At 33.5% G+C, this 17,542-nt stretch overlaps 2 protein-coding genes across 2 annotated transcripts; both read right to left on the bottom strand.

The window, feature by feature from the left end:
* Window positions 1-2,246: 2,246 nt before the first annotated feature.
* Window positions 2,247-3,911, bottom strand: LOC111031251. Its single transcript, XM_022311122.1, has one exon. It carries the CDS (start codon window positions 3,909-3,911, stop codon window positions 2,247-2,249), a length of 1,665 nt encoding a protein of 554 aa, XP_022166814.1.
* A 7,452-nt stretch (window positions 3,912-11,363) lies between these two features.
* On the bottom strand, window positions 11,364-16,972 carry LOC111031269 (selT-like protein). Its single transcript, XM_022311145.1, has 4 exons — window positions 16,392-16,972; window positions 13,336-13,465; window positions 13,080-13,275; window positions 11,364-13,016 (listed from the first exon to the last, which is right to left on the bottom strand). The coding sequence occupies exons 1-4, from the start codon at window positions 16,556-16,558 to the stop codon at window positions 12,910-12,912; spliced, it is 600 nt and encodes a 199-aa protein (XP_022166837.1). The 5' UTR covers window positions 16,559-16,972; the 3' UTR covers window positions 11,364-12,909.
* Window positions 16,973-17,542: the final 570 nt, after the last annotated feature.

The following is a 17,542-nucleotide window of genomic DNA, read 5'->3' as shown; positions in this document are numbered from 1 at the left end:
CGTCATTTTTATATAATATGTTACTTGTTGAACGACTTTTCAACAGACGCACTGACAGGTTATACTTACGTCCGAAATAATTATCAGTAGGTAAGCTGGGGGGCGAATGTAAGTTCCTACACGAGAGTAGCAGGTACACAAAATACATACGTTAGTTCCTACACGACGGAAAAAGGTACATATATAAGTTCCTACACAGTACACGGTAAAAACCAGGTACGTATGTTAGTACCTACATGGCGGAAAAGGGTACGTATGTAAGTTCCTACACGGTTAAAATCAGGTACGTATGTTAGTTACAGCGGAAAGGGTTAAATATGTATATTACACACAATTAAATATGTATATACGAATTTAAAAAACCAAATATATTATGATGATTAAAAAATATAATACAAATCGTGCATTTTCACAAATAAATATTGTATAATATGGTGATTAAAAAATATAATATTTCCCATATATTATCGTATTATCCCGTAATTTTGTATACGTTTTGCTTTAAATGAAGTATATTAATTGAATGTATATTAGTAAGCTACGGCTGGACATATTATTATTAAAACGATACGTCTGTGTATAATATACATATTTAACCCTTTCCGCAGTGAAGGAACTAACATACGTACCTGGTTTTTACCGTGTAGGAACTTACATAAGTACCTTCTTCCGTCGTGTAGGAACTAACATACGTACCTGTTTTTTACCGTATAGGAACTTACATATGCCCGTGTAGGAACTAGGTAACGTATGTAATTGTTTACCTGCTACTCTCGTGTAGGAACTTACTATTCCCCAAGTTGGGTCCCTCAAAAAAGGTTCAAAAAAGGCCATAGCTATATAAAATCGTGAATTGTCAATTAAAACTATAATCAAATCATTATATGCATTTTTAACTACAACATAATACATAAAAAGATAAACCCATGTTGTAGAGTATACGATATACGTATATACTCGTACGTATGTTCTAAAATAAAGCCTTAAATTGTGTACGCATAAGTTGATTAATTACTGAATTAAAATGTTGGTTAAATTATTGTACTATGATTTTATAACATTTGTTTTAGTGTGTATATGCTGATAAATGATAATATTTTATTGTTAGTCGCAGACATAACATAGACAATTTACATTCCTCGTAATATGAACCATATTACTGTAACTCATAACATATAATGGTCACTACTCGGTCACGACATTGATAGCAGATAAGAAATAATATTGTTGTGTTGCGCCCCTCAAACGAACGCAAGTTACCTGCTAAATTTACTACCTGTAAAATTTATGTTTTGGAGGACGCAAGTAGTATGCAGCCGCACCAACGAATATCTATCTCAATGCACGACCGTTATTAAAGCTATCAAATAACTTATTAACACAGGTGCAAGCAATAATATTCTAAATTCACTTATCTTCAGACTTCAAGGACTCTTGCCTCTGAGTGTAACACGAAATATTAATTGGTATTTAACCAAAATTGGGTTATTCAATCCAAGTGCAATAGGTAATAATGTAATATATTACTTTGGAAAAATCAAAAAGTTTCGGAAACTAGGGATTTAATTTATTAAAAGATGAAATCCAAAATCCTAAATTTCGAAAATACGTGAACCATATCATTGACGGACGCATCAGAAATTCACTATTTTAAATTTAGGAAAAACCAAAACCAAAATTTTTTTTCGAAAAATTCAAAATCAAAATTTTTGAAAATCGAAAAACTTCAAGTTTCAAAATCGAAAACTTTTAGTTTTTGAAAAAAAAATGTATTTACTTATAGTACTACGATCAATTGATATGTGGGCCGTTCCCGGCGGTACTGCAATACCGGGTCAACCCGCGGTGGAGCAGGAGCAAGCCCCAAAATCTCCACCAATTGTGAAAAAATTAGTTTAACATTTGAACCTTTCAATGAAAGGTGTATCAGATGTTAAGCTGATAAGAACAGATTTTAATTAAAAATTTTTATGGGGATACAAATTATGGGAGAATACAATATCATGGGGGGGGAAACATCAAACAAAGAGGAATATCAGCATAAATAAAAATCACTGAGAAGAATCACAAGTGACAAACAACAATAAATCGATAAAAATTACAAAAATTACAAAAAATTACAAAATATAAAAAAGACATGGAACTCACAGGCAAGTTCAGCATGGTATTAACTAGATAAATTAGAATAAAGTATAAAAATATGAGACATGTGTATATATACAAAAAAGAAAAGAAAAAAGTTAAGGTTATTCGCGGACCTGCCGAACACCGGTCAGGTGCTCAATATACACGTCCCGTGAAGCCGCTATCGTATCGCTCACACACAGCTTGCGCATTAGTGTGGCGTACGAGCGACTACACAGGACCTTCATAAAAATATCATTACCTGGGTCCCATGACCCCAGGGCGCCTACAATGAACGGCATTACCAGCACCTCGCATCCGTGCTGGGCGGCTAACTCTGTTCGAAGATGCTCATATTTGGATTTTTTCTCCGCGGCGGCCGCCTCGAATGCCGCCAGGCGGTTGTCAAAAGGTACGGTGACGTCCACTATATAAATGTTTGGGCCCTTCTTCAGAACTAAATCCGGTCTCAAGCCCTGGTTGCCCACGACTTGATTCTCGGAGAGAACCTCAAACTTAGTGGACGCCGCCTTCTTGATTCTGGTGACAATCGCGTTATGCCTCGCCAAGTAGAGCGCGGTGTATCGCATACAGTGGTCGACGACGTGGGCTAGGCTTTCATTTATATACCCACACCGTCTACACCTACGATCACCGGCCCTCCAGGACGAGGAGCCATTTAACGGCACGAGGTTCAGTCTGGCGCGATGTACAAAACGCCAGTCCGCGAACCTCGTGAAGTCACCTTCCCTCAAGAAGTGGGCAGAAGCAGAGTGGGCGGCCACACATTCAACGGCTCTACCTTGATCGGGTTTAGCGATCAAGGCGTCGCTTCGTTTGAGCCGCAATGTGTCTCGGACCGTCCTCATGACCGCCCGCCTCTGCTTCTTACCCATTACCGTACCTTCGTGTGCAATCTCGGGAGCGCCCTCCAGCGACCACTTGACACCAAGCCGCTTGGAGGCGTTCCGCGCCCTTGACCACACACCGCTGACGCCCGTGCCCCGGGCCTCCCGGAACACACCCTCATCTACGCCGGACAAGTAGGAGGCGACCTCGTGGATGGACGGGTCCTTGGAGATCCTCCGCCTTGTGACATCCTCCACGTGTGCAGCTGCATCCTCAGCGACCCTCATGTCCGGTGACGTCAGCAACTTGAACCCACTGTCCACAGCGGCGATGTCTGCATCCTCCGCCAGGATCCTGACACCGCAGCATCCTCGCCTCGTGGACCCGTAAAGGTACTCCCCGGATGCCTCTTGGGGAAGGTACAGGGTCGCTTTTATCTCCGGTCGCATGATTCTGTCAACCCGTGCCCAATCTGATTTGTTGAAAACCCCCAACCGTTGCAGATGGACGGTCGAGGGATAGAAGAATGTCTTCAGTGCGTCAATCCGCTGCCACGGAGCGAGCTTGCTCCGCACGATCTTCAGGCCGATTTCGATTGTTTCGGCTAGCGTGGAGAGGGGCGGGATGACATTGAACCCGACCTGGGCGCCGAGGAAAGTTGCGGCTTCACCCTCCGCGAGTGGGCGTAGGGGGGAACCACTCAACATGAACTGCGTGTTCCGGGCCCCCACGGGCCGTCGACCGGAGAGGTGCAACGAAGCGCACTTCGCGGCGTTCAGCCGGAGCCCAAGCATACCCAGGCCGCTGTGGGCCGCGTCGATGGATGCTTGGAGCTCCCCCGGGCTGTCGGCGATCAGGCAGAGGTCGTCGGCGAACGCTAACACCCGGTGATCGGCAGAAGTGCCCTGCAAGCGGGCTACGACCGGGTCGATGGCCATAATGAATAATAACCCGCTCATTGGGCACCCCTGTTTAATGCCGGACCTCACTGGGATATTGCCGGTCATACCTCCGGCCACGCTGACCGAAGATGACGCTCCTGCGTAAACGTCCCGCACTATGTTGAAAATCGAAAAACTTCAAGTTTCAAAATCGAAAACTTTTAGTTTTTGAAAAAAAAATGTATTTACTTATAGTACTACGATCAATTGATATGTGGGCCGTTCCCGGCGGTACTGCAATACCGGGTCAACCCGCGGTGGAGCAGGAGCAAGCCCCAAAATCTCCACCAATTTTGAAAAAATTAGTTTAACATTTGAACCTTTCAATGAAAGGTGTATCAGATGTTAAGCTGATAAGAACAGATACTACACTTTGATCTTAGCCGATAGGCCGAGAAGCGATACACTCTCAACATCACTGAGGTATCTTAAAGATAATTGCAATTCTAAGACGATTGCAGTTTCAAATTTGAGCGTGTTCGGTAGAGCGAAAATATCGATTTTCGAAAAATCGCATTTTGGGAAACGGTCATACACGTCAATATTTGATGTGCTGCCCCTCACAAGTTGAAGATAATTGCCTTTAAATATATTATTTTATAGATTAATTGTCGACGATTCGATCAGACATATAATAAAGCTCAATAGCGCTATCTAGTGTCAGTGGAAAACGGGCGCTTTGACGAAATACTATTTTACAAAAACGCGTATTTCATTGTCTATTTCTACTCAAATGTGTTTTTTCTTTTGAGTAATGGTTGTAAAATATATACGAGTTTGCAAATAACAGTTTACATGCAACACGATCAGTATCGTTGCAATGGAATTACAACAAACGAAGTTTCGACATACGAAAATTTGACGGCCGTGACCGCCGATAGCCGCCACCGTCGATGGGAATGTCACACTACACGTACAAGCCACAAGGGAATCGAGTCAGTTGTCGACGGCGACGATCATGTACCAATACCGCCCTCTCGTTGTCATAATAAATGATCGTACCACGTCTGTAAAATATTCTTGCTGGTACTTTATGAGGTACTTTATATCATTGTATCATACGATTTGAGAAATTTAAATGACATCGTTGTGCTTTTAATTATAATTTCTACATTATACAAATAAAATATTTTTTGTATATAAATTTTTGGTAGTAATAACTGATTCAATATTACACACCTCATTGTACACTGACATACAGCTAGAATCGACAGACGTATTATTTACGTTTTCAGTCATTATTTGTGTAGCTTTATTCTGGCACTTATAATATTACAGGTAATAAAGAAGTACCGGTGGAATATTCAAAAAAGGCTCAATGAGGTTCCAAAGCATAACCGTTTGAATACAACACTATCAGTAACGATAGTTACATAGCAAACGACGTTTCGAAGTAAGAAGATTCAGCGGCTATAATATTATTAGCTACTTGTAATGACCAGGCGCGTCCCCAAGGGGGGGGGGGGGCGAAGGGGCGTCCGCCCCTGCCATAACAGTTTGTAATATATATAATTACTATTATGTCAACAAAATTAAAATGATCAAAATTATTAATACATATTATTCTTTATTATTATTAATATGTATAATATAATATTTCGTTGTATAATAGTATTTATTTATTATTATTCTTACTATTAATACGTATAATATATAGATTTAAAAAATAGATTCACTCCCCCCCCCCCTTGAAAACTGTCTACTGATAATGACGATGTGGGACGAAATTTAGTTATACCGCGTTTGTCGTAACTATCGTGTACATAATACATATTATAGTGCCCTCTTGTCATACTTTTTATCTGTACAATATTCGTGATGAAATTTTACTTCGTAAAATGCGAGAAATATCGTGTATTATAAAATACTAGGTAACGATTCGTAGATATCGAATGTATGTAACTGTTTTTCCTCATAGCAATGTAAATTTGACCAACCAATAATAAACGCACTGTCGACTTTTTTTGTCGTAAATAGTCGTAGATATAAAATACATCATACAGTGTCGTAGCCGGGAATTTTGTATGGGGGAGCTATATTCCCTTTAGCCCCCTCCTGGCTACACCTCTGAGTCACCAAGTAAAGTATACGAATCTAGTTTTACCTATCGTACACGAAAAACAAACACAGCTAAACATATATTTTACATTTATTTGCCTACATGTTATATTTTAAAATAATTAATAATTGACTGTCAACAAAAATAACCTTTTTTATAAATTATTTTATTTATAATTTAATGTGATATACATTCATCATGTGAGCACGTAACTTTTACTTTTACGACTACCCAAATTACCAACTGAGTTCACTTTCCTACCAAAAAAGATGATTGAATAGAAAATCAAAACATATTCACTGCCTCAAAAAATAATGACAGTCATAAAATATTGTTTTAAAAAAAAAACACCCATCATAAAAAAATCAAAATACTAAAACAAATAGTATAAGTACACTTGTTGAGAGTTTAAAATGAAATCAGTTAAATATTATCAAATAATCTGTAATCAAGTACATCGGTCCAGAGCTTCAAACTAAAAGTCGAACCACTGGAAACTTTACCTGTATCCCCGTGGCCCGTGGGCCAATCCTCCACTGCATATATTAACTGCATATAAGTATTTACCAAAATAAATTGAATCGAAATCTTAATATAATCTAAAATAATACCTAAATAATATATGACATTTACCAGTTATAAGTTATAACTGATTCAATGTTTAATGTTTTCTAGCCCAATATAGGTACTTCACCGTATACGAGTATACAGCGTTAATCTATAATTATTAAATTATAATACACGTATTTTATATTTTTAGTCATAATCAATAGTATAGGTTTAAATGTATACGTAACATTATACTAGGCGTCTAATGTTTAGGTATGACTTATTAGTTATTACCTACTTATTCGTCGATTTAGACTATATATATTGATATTTTGTAATTCAATATTACCTCTAAACCCACATTATCTATACGTTTGATGACGACGACCAAACAGTTCATGACGAGTTTTACTTTTTAGTTTTCATACGAAATTCAGTATTTCAGACTTCATTTAACGTCTATTTGCACACTGTATTATACTATTACCTATGAGTAATAGTCAATCATATTAAGCATACTTTTCAAATGCATTCAGAAATAAAAGTACTTACGTATTTACTATTCCAATACTTAGTTAAGTTAGTATTTGAAACACTTATTGAAATACTCAACAAGATTGGTATTAAATATTAATTACTATATTTTATGAATACTTACATGAACTAACTAACTACTATCTAGCTAAAAAATCTGTAAGAAACAATGGTATAGTAGTGTTAACATTTAGATACTAAGCACATCATAGTATATTACACGTTTAGATGGCTTGATAACAGAATTAGTTGATTAAATAACTGTATTTTGTTTACAAATGTTTAATGTTTAGATCACAATAAAACAAAATATGATTTCATAATAGTATGTATACCATTTGTATGTTTATTTTGATTAATAACTAATTTTCCGCTCAACTTTCTTAATTTTTTAGAAGAACTTGGTATTTTTTTTTTTTTTGGTTGCAATCGGGCAGATCAGGTATAAGAATGCATGCATAAAATTGAATTTTAGCACATTGTCTAACAAGGTGGCTGTCGGCAGACTTACATTTATAGCCGCTCATCGGCATGTACACAATCAAAATAATTAACCATACAAATTATAATTATAACTAAAGAATCATTTTTTTAATAATAATATGTGGATAGAATTATTTGTAAATATTATTATTATTTTATTTTTGACAGAATTATTTGTAAATATTATTATTTTTTTTTTTTTGAAAGGAATTTTCAAAATTAGATCTCTAAGGGGGTAAAAGAGGGTATATTATATAGGTATATAATACACGTACAACGCTGTGACGAGACAGCTAGTATATTATAAAACATTCAATTAAAAAAATAATTCGATTTATCCTCATAATAATATCGTAAATGTTTTCGTCTTTGAATACAAATAACGGTGTGGTACACGGGCTAAAGAGAGATATATGATATTAGTACAAGAATAAATATACACCGATTGATTCGAAAATTAGTCGAAATGAGAATTATCTATTTCACGAGACCAATAACAAACACTTATTGTCGACAACGATCTATTGTTTGGACGTTTTTGCCGATCACGGCACCTCACAGTCGGAGAACAATAAGCGACGCACCCGTTCGATTATGTCGTCGTGCTTTTATCAACGTATAATAATGGTACATCGGGAAGCCGGCGGCGGTGGAGATCGGAAACTCGCCGAAGCTCTGGTGTTTCAAAAAACAGCCGATAGATGGCGTTCGAGAGCAAAATCGTTAGTCTACGCGGTTATGACGCGGACGGCCCAGCATTTCGTGCTCGCCGCGATCGCGAGTTTTCGCGGTCGACCGTCGAACCGGCGTCGAAAGTTTGCACCGGACCCGAGCGGACCGCACTGCGACATGGTAACCGGGACACGGGTGTTGTGTGAACACTGAACACCGTCCAGCCGACTGCACGGCGCCGTCAGATCTTCGATTGCATATAGGTGACCGAACGCCGACCCAACGATAACTCCGGTAGTCCGGTTCCCTTTCAAATCGAAAAAATCTTTCGCCTTTTACTAAAGATTTCCGTGGAGGGGAGCAATTAAAGGAGTCTAGAAATATAATTTTTTCAACTGCCTGACCTCTTCTGGTCGGGCTTCTAATGCACCACGACAACGATATTTTCAAACGAATTTAGTATTGACTAATCCATAGTTACCTGTGGTCGATCCACTCTTTTTTTTTTTTTTTTAACAAAATTTTATTTATTACGCTATCTGTTACAATATTGAACAATAAGCTTAATTGATAATAACATAAACAAAAAAATAGACAGAAGAGACTGAATGAAGAGACTCTTAGACGACGATTACGCATTGCCGGTACTCTAATTTACGATGACGACAGAACAGTAAATAAAATATTATATACTGTATATTACCTTAATTAAAAATCCCTCATAATAATCAATTGTTAAAGAACGTTATAAGAAAAACTAGAATTTGAAACTAGTTGAGAATTTGACGATAAAATAATATATTAAAGTAATAATCGTTGGTACCTTCTATACTTTAGAGTGATAACAACTCGTCCATATTCATTTGTTTTATTAGAATTATTGACGATTCGAAATTTTTTGTTCCTCATAAATTTTCTTACCTTTAATAAGAAAAAAATTAACTCATATTTAATGAGTGTTTAACATAGTTTCAATTTTTTTGACCATAGTATATATCAATTTAATGTATTTCGTAAAATTATAAACTGTTATCTCAATCTAGAAGTATACCTAAGTACCTAACATACTCGAATGCCTTTATTAATTACCTATGATGCGATTTCCAATGAACAGCTTTTAATTTAAATTTATATTATAAATATATTATAATTTACATATTAAGTTTGTACAGATTGTTTTTTAACATAAATGGTTTTTGGACTGGGTACAGATACTTTGTTTTTGTAACCGATTTGGAAAATTTTTTTTTTTTGTTGGAGGTACACGAACTTATTATTTGAATATCATATTACACTTTCAAATCATAGATATAAAAAAAAATTATGAAGTCCCAATGCAAAATAATTTTTAAATGTTTGTGTTTATATATTTTAAACAGTAACCTGCTACTAGGGAGATTCTATTATTTAATGTAGATAGGTATATAATTTATAAATTACAAAATATATTACTGGACGAACACGTGACTCGTATCTTGGTAAATTGTAAAAAAGTATAAAAGTATAATTAATTAGATTGTAGTTGGTAATAGATAAAAAGGTGGAACCTTATAAGTAATAGATGGTTTTGATGTGTACAACTACTGTATCATTTTTAAAAAATAAACAAAAATGTCATAGGTATACAAATTACACGCGGTATACATATGTAGGACACATACAAAATCAAATGGAATACATTAAAAAATTAAAATTAAGAAAAAGATAAATATTTTTGAGGTAATGTTAATATTAAGATAGGAATAATTATTAGTTTAGACTTAAGACTTTAAAGGACGCAATAACATCAATTTTGTTGTGTAAAAATATCCTTATGACTTACATACGGAGAAGAGTGATAACTTCGTTCCATAGCTGTCCACAGCAAAATCGTTTATAACAATAAATTATTAAAGTATAAGTATATAGCACCTACTATAAAGTAAATATACTATAAGCAATATCAATATACTAGAGAAAACCTTATATCCGTTTTTCAAGATAATGCATAAAAGTTACAGTTATTTTAAAAAAGTAAAATAAATGGAGTTTTGTACATTTAATTAAACAAGAAATAATTTAAGTTTAAAAACGGATATAAGATTACCTTCAAAATATTATTATTATTTTTTTTATTATAGGTAATTACCAATTTTACTCTAAAACCACTCTGAGTAGAGTAATAAATTGCAATTATCTGAACGTACCTGTTTTACGACTTTTTAAGTCGTATTTTTGAATTTATTTAGCCGTCCTGCATAGCTTTTAGCCGAAAAACAATCAATTAGTTTTACATGTAGTCGGCGGCGGGACTTCAAAATTGTCATCTACTATCTTGTATACATTTATGATGGCATTTTTAATTAAAATATTTAGACTGGTTAAAAACTAGGGTAGGTGATATTTTGCGCATAATATGCCAATAAATCGTATACCTACTATGTATTTGAAATATTTTTGAATAAAATTGCTAAAGAACAATTAAACGTGGGATCTTGTATTTACTCAAGTCAGCACACAAGTGTTCAATGTTGGTTAGATATACACTCCAATATTCAATTAAACCGTAGCCACTTTGAAGGCTATCAAAAAATGTAAATGGTATAAAAACTGATTGTAGTTTTGATAAACGAAATACAAATATACTAAGTATTTACTTAATGGGTATTCTACATATAAAAAGGCAGCAAAGTAACTATCTTACTTAATAAGTCTTAAACATAGGTTAAAAGTAATATAAATAAGCCATGTGAAAATTGTAAAGCATTGATTATACTAGACTAAAATATGGAATTTTAGGTTAACCTTACTAAATAATCGAATACCACATAGGTGGTTAGAAGAATACTGCATACATAAAAGAATAAATAAATATAATACATAAGTGCATATCAGAATATGTATACATCATATGCAAGTACATAATACATCTAATTTTGCAAAACTTAAATTTATTTTTTAAATTTCAAAACTACTCATGAGTAAGATTAAAAAGTTTTTAAAAGCATTCACGTCTCCCTGTCTTAGAACAAAAACTAAGACATTATTATACACCAATTTTAAATCCCATATTCCCATGGTTATTACAAAATCACCTTCAGAATTTTTTAGTATAATGTTCAATTTAAATCGGTTATAACATGAGTGTAAATTGAAAAAAAATACACAAGTAATTCTTTGGTTTAAATTCTTATGTTTATTCAAATATTTGCACATGAAACCTAAAAATAAATTTTAAAAATTATTTTATAAGAATATTGAGAATAAATAAATTACAACATGTAACGAACACAGAGATTGTTCGGTTCAAAATGGCAAACAAATTAACAAATAGTAAAAGTTGACCATTATTGTTTTAATTTATCAATCATCTCACGATTTGTTCAAATATACGAAAATGTAGTTTTTGAGTTTCATATTATGCAATTCCTTACACAATTATAATTAACACTATTAGGCATAGTAAATATATTTTAATAGTTAATCAAAATCTGTTTTTGGGCTTGATGTCAGCAATTTTCCTGATTATATCAAAGACTGGTATAGTTTGCAAAATTTCTTTTAACATTTTACTCGATACAAGTTTTAAAATAACCAAACTACTTAGAACCTTGTAAAATATTTTGAACTTCAATTCAATTCTGGCTTATCATAATTTATTTAATTCAAACCCAGTAGTTTTTAAAAGCTGATTTCAATACAATTTATTATTTGTTGATTTAATACCATAAAATACAATAAATGAGTTTAATTTAAAATTTATATGCTCTCATTTATTAAAAACACAATTTTAACATTTGAAAGAAAAATAAGATAATTTTTAGTTTAAAATTCGGATTTAAATAGTTAAGTCATCATAAGTCAACTATGAAATCATGTTTTTATAACATAGGCATTAATGTTAAAAAATGGTAGTTTGGAAACAAATAATTCAATAAAAACATGTTCTGTGAAACCTCTAATCTTTAAAACAATAATAACCATTTGTTAATTAATATTTGTTCATAATAATAAAATAAATTAAGAAAATGTAACATTTACATATTATGATACGTTTTGTCAATATTTATTTTATCAGTTCAAAATGTACAAAACCGCCCACTTAAATAATAGAATGGAATGTATAAATTTATATTATAATTTAAAGCCATTAATGGTTTACAGGCATGGTAAACTGATCACCCAAGAATATCATTTATATTATAATTTATATTTTACAGAAATCTGATGAACAATGAATATGGCAACAAAATTGATTTTCAAAAATGTTCACAAATAAAAACCAAACATTTATTTCTAGGCTGAAAAGAAAGATTGACTATTGATTAGTTCCAAATAACATATATACTATTCAGTATAATTTAAAATGTACTTAAGCAATACATACATTTGTGTAAATTAACGTGATTTGATTATATCATAAATTATTTGAAACGGGAGCGCAAGAGTTATTTGTATGTATTAAACTTTTATAGACACAATCCTAAAACTTCAAATACATTGTTTGTGTTTATTCAGAAATATTGAGACTTGGTTTGCCATCCAAGACATACTAGGAGCGAGGAAATTATTATTATGTTTTTATGTTTACTAACGATATAATCACTAAAGCATTTAATAAAACAATGGTAAGTATTGACTTTATATAAAAAAAAAAAACAGGATATATCTTGATTAAAAAAGAAATCATTTTTTGGGTAATTAATTGTTAGACAATACTTATGCAGGATATGGGTTTTCAAACAATAAATAGTTATCAATAATTTGTAATAATTCAGCAGGTTGAGGAATCCTTCCAGTTTCCAATTTCGACCAAACGGGAATATCTGTAAAATAATAAATCAATAACATATAGTATTCCAACAAGATAATATGCTTTACATGCTTACCATTAAAATACAACTCAAATGCACCGGTTGAAATAAGCATTCCTTCAAACATATTTGAGCCAAAAAATACCACAAGACAAGCATAGATTTTATTAGATGTACACCAGATCCACCAGTTTGGTTGTTGCTTGCCAATATATTCGAATAAGTTGATTCCAGATCCAATGGCAATTATAATCACCATTTTTGCTAGGCTCTAGAGTAAAATGATAATTATTTAATCAAAATTATTCTTGTTTTATAAAAATATACATACCAATACTTTGGCTGCTAGTAAGTGTGCCATGGAAGGGTCATAATTTGCTCCTTCGATGTGTAGATGAGGGTATTTTTCACTAAGAATACTTGAGTATTGATCAAATGCTTTTTGATATCCACAAGAATAACTAAAAAATAATAATAGTAAAATAATACAATACTATAAGATACTAAAATAATATAGGTATAACATTATATTGTTTTAAATATTTAAAAATAAATTATAGAAACTTGAAGTTTGAAAAAACTGCTATAGGTACATTAAAAATCAATATTTACTTATAAGTTATAACTCTAATAATCTAATATGTAAGAATGAAACAGTTTAGCCAAGGTATATCAATGTACAGCAACAAACCCCATGACATTAATTTTTTAAATTAAACAGATATCAGACTAAAGTGTGGAAAACAATAGGAACAACCAACTTTTCAAATGAACATAAATTAAATACGTAATTTAAAGGATAAACATCACAATGAACTAAGGAAGGACCTACCTACAAAATAAGTGAACATTTACAAAATAATAACTGTTTTCCCATGTTTTGTTTTGCTTAAACTTGGCTAAGTATATTTTTAATCAATATCTCAAGTTTGGCATTACAAACCAGTGGCGCAGCCAGAAGGGTTGGACTCCAGGTCCGGACCGCCCCCCCCCCAATGGATAATGATACTTTTGGTTTTAATGGAATTTTTAGATTCTGAGGGTAGAAAATTAATGAAATATATTTACAATGATGTGAGTTTTTTTTCTGTTTGTAGACAACATTTGGGGTAAAAATATGATACGATTTTTGACATCAGCATATTTTCTGATAGGAATGTACATCTAGTTAATACTTTTGGTAGGTCTAAATTCCAAGTAATTTTAGAAAGCGTCAGGAAAAACAAAAACTGAGGTTAAATTTAGTGTAAACCAATTTTTGAAAATATTGATTTTATTTTTTTGGTGTAACTCAAAAACTAATAATCGTAGACACTTGAAATTTTTTACCAAATCATTTTTATTAGCCTTTTTTTTACACGGAAAAAATTTTAAAATTTATTTTGATGAGCACTTCTCTACAAGGTAAAAAAGCTTGGAAATGTAATGCAATAATTTAGTTTCAATAATTGAAGTTCCAAAATATTAAAGATAGATACATAGGCATGGCCATTTTTATGTATGCATTTAGAGTTAAAAATGTTGACAAAGTTTATCAAAATCCCGAAAAATGTTCAAATAATTTTTCAGTTATAAATTCTTAAAAGTTTTTATGTTTATAGCAAACATTAGAAATTTGAATAGAAGATTCCCCACAAATTTTTCTACTTTTAACAAAAAAAAGTTTACTGGAAGGTCACGCTATTTATAGCCAAGAGATATTTTCAATTTGTATTCATTTTTTTTTAATTATTAGATTTGATGATTCAACAATTATGCTAGGATAACATAACGTCTCCTCTAAGAATCGTTTTTTGTATGTAATGGTTTATTGTTGAATTCAAATATAACACATCCATTACAGCAGTATTTCTCAAACTGGGAGCCACGACTATATGACTGGTGGGCCTTGAAATATTTATTTCACTTAAAATATTTTTGGCTATTTAGTTATTAAATATCCGATCATATGTTATATAATTGTTATTACATTAGGAACATTTATCTCATATCTCAATTATGAATGACATAGTATCAATAGAACATTTTGGGAAAAATCGGGTTCTTAATTCGCGATTTTTTAAGATTATATGTGAAGAGTTCCAACTATACTACACTACTATTCCATACTGATGTTTCATGGCTATGCCTTGGTAAAGTTTTGAAAAGGGTTATAGAACTACGTGGTGAACTCCGTATATTTCTCTGTGATATTTTTCAAATTTAAATTAAAATAATGAACACAATTGGACTAAAATACCATTTTCTATTTCTTTGAAATATGATCATGTTCCATGGGCTGCTAAAGAGCAATTAATTGAAATTAGAGAAGATTTAACTCTTGAAACCGAATTTTGGTTAAGACGACAGCAAGAGTATTTCAAAAGTGGCTTTACTTATTTTAATCCTTTGGCGCTGCATATCTTTGTGAAACTGCATTTTCACAAATGTTTGGAAGCAAACTTGAGTATTTCAGTTACAAATATCACACCGGACACAAATATGTTATGCAAAATTAATGAAACCCCCTCGTCACATAAATAATCATTAACATTATTACCAGGCACCTATACAGGGGGGAGGGGTGTTCAACCCCCCCGAAAATTAATAATTGTGTTATTAATTTATATCAATCATAGATAACTACAAAAACTGGTCGGTGACAATTTGCTTATGGACCTCCCCGAAATTTTTTTTGTGTACGTGCCTGATTATTACTGAATATTTTTGAATTGTTTTATGGTTATTAGTTAATATAATAATAACTTATTACCAATTCATACTTAAATTTTTTTTCATACATTTTTTTGTTTGCATATTTCTCGAGATATATTTAAAGTTTAATACTATTATAAGATTGTTTCAAAAATATATTAAAAAACATTCATTTACCATAAACTTTAATAATTTATCTGTGTGAAATAATGCATGTAATTTTAGTATTTAATTAAGAAAAAACAGTTAATGATTTTGATTTAGAGGGCCTTGACAATTTTACATTAAATGTATGGGGGCCCAAGACAAAAGTTTGAGAAGCACTGCATTACAGTGACAAACTCAACAAGTACTGTACAACAGAATTGTACAGAAAAGCAGTAGTTAAACAAATTTTTTTAGACCCCCCCCCCACCCTTGAATAAATTCTGGTTGCACCACTGTTATAAATACTTAAAATACGATGTTGTTAAATAATTATAAGTGTACTTAAGCGTGGCGCGTGTACAGTACTACTCACACAATGATTAGGTTAGACATCTAAAAGGCATCATAACGAGAGAAGAAATGCAAAAGAGGTCCCTAAACCCAAGTTCACGATAAACCAAGATAAAATAAAGAAATGAAAGAAAATGTAAAGCCAAGGGAAAATCATTCAACTTAGATAAAAGGCGAAACGGTTTCCACACTCACCAGTACAGGAACTTGAGCGTCTGTTGGCCTTCGATCGGTCCTTTGCCACTGCCGAGGTGAACGCTTTTGGATGGATTTCCGGCGCCACTGTCGGACGACACGGACGTCGAACCGAACAACGCGAAACAGCAGACGGCTACCGCGAATGCGGTACTGAAAGCGGCCATGCTGGTCGGCTAGAACACGGGACGAACAGTGGAACCACGGGACGTCGACTTGCTAGGAAGTAATAACGGGACGGACTGCCGAGCGCGGAGGGGTACGCCACTCCCGCGAGGTAGACGACTGAGAGCGGTCGAGCGCGCGCGCGCCAGTCGGTTCAGGGTTTTCGGCGAGCCTGATCCAAAACCGCTGTTGTTATTGATACCGTTCGACGAGATCGCGAGAATGGAAGGCGCACTGTCACTGCAGCTGTATGACTAGACTAAATTATTATACGAAGCGATTTGACAGCGTAACGGACTACAACGTCGCATCAGGGTCTCGAACGACGGCCGACGACTATTACGACAGAAGAATACTGTTATTGAGTATTATGCAATAATAAATAGTATTAAATAATAGTAATAATAAATAATCTTTCTGAACATTATCGTGTGTCTGCGGCGACTTTGTGATACTGGCGGTAGACTGCCCACTCATACCGACGCCGCGCCCAATGAAAGTGCGTCGTTAAGCAACATAGATAATATGTATGATACCAAGTACGCGGTATATTGTATACCTGTAAATTATCACGACTGGGTATCCGTATTTTATCATATTACGGCAACTAAGGACTGATAGCACGACTGTTGCTAACAGATATTAAAACCGGCGCCCGGCACGACTGATTTCGAATTTTCGACACTCGAATACTCGATAGTCAGTCGTCATGACGGAATTATTTTATTAAACGATCGAATTTCGAATTGTTATTAATTACTGCATGGGTATCTACGTTAAGTATTGAGTTATAATAATAGTCAATGCAGTTTCTATTTACCTTAACGGCTTAACAACATTTTTTCATGCATGTTCCAAAATATCGAAGTACTCTACTATACACCGCTCGGCAAACCGCAGATCATAATCTATTGAGTTATACATGATTGTATTATTTTTCATTTTGTCGACTAGTTCACTTTTAATCATAAATCTGTGATCTCAGT

This window comes from Myzus persicae, unplaced genomic scaffold (genome assembly GCF_001856785.1).
Source record: "Myzus persicae strain clone G006 unplaced genomic scaffold, MPER_G0061.0, whole genome shotgun sequence".
In the NCBI taxonomy this organism is placed as follows: Eukaryota; Metazoa; Arthropoda; class Insecta; order Hemiptera; family Aphididae; genus Myzus; species Myzus persicae.
The sequence above is the reverse complement of the archived record's forward strand: the minus strand, read 5'-3'. Positions and strand labels throughout refer to the sequence as shown.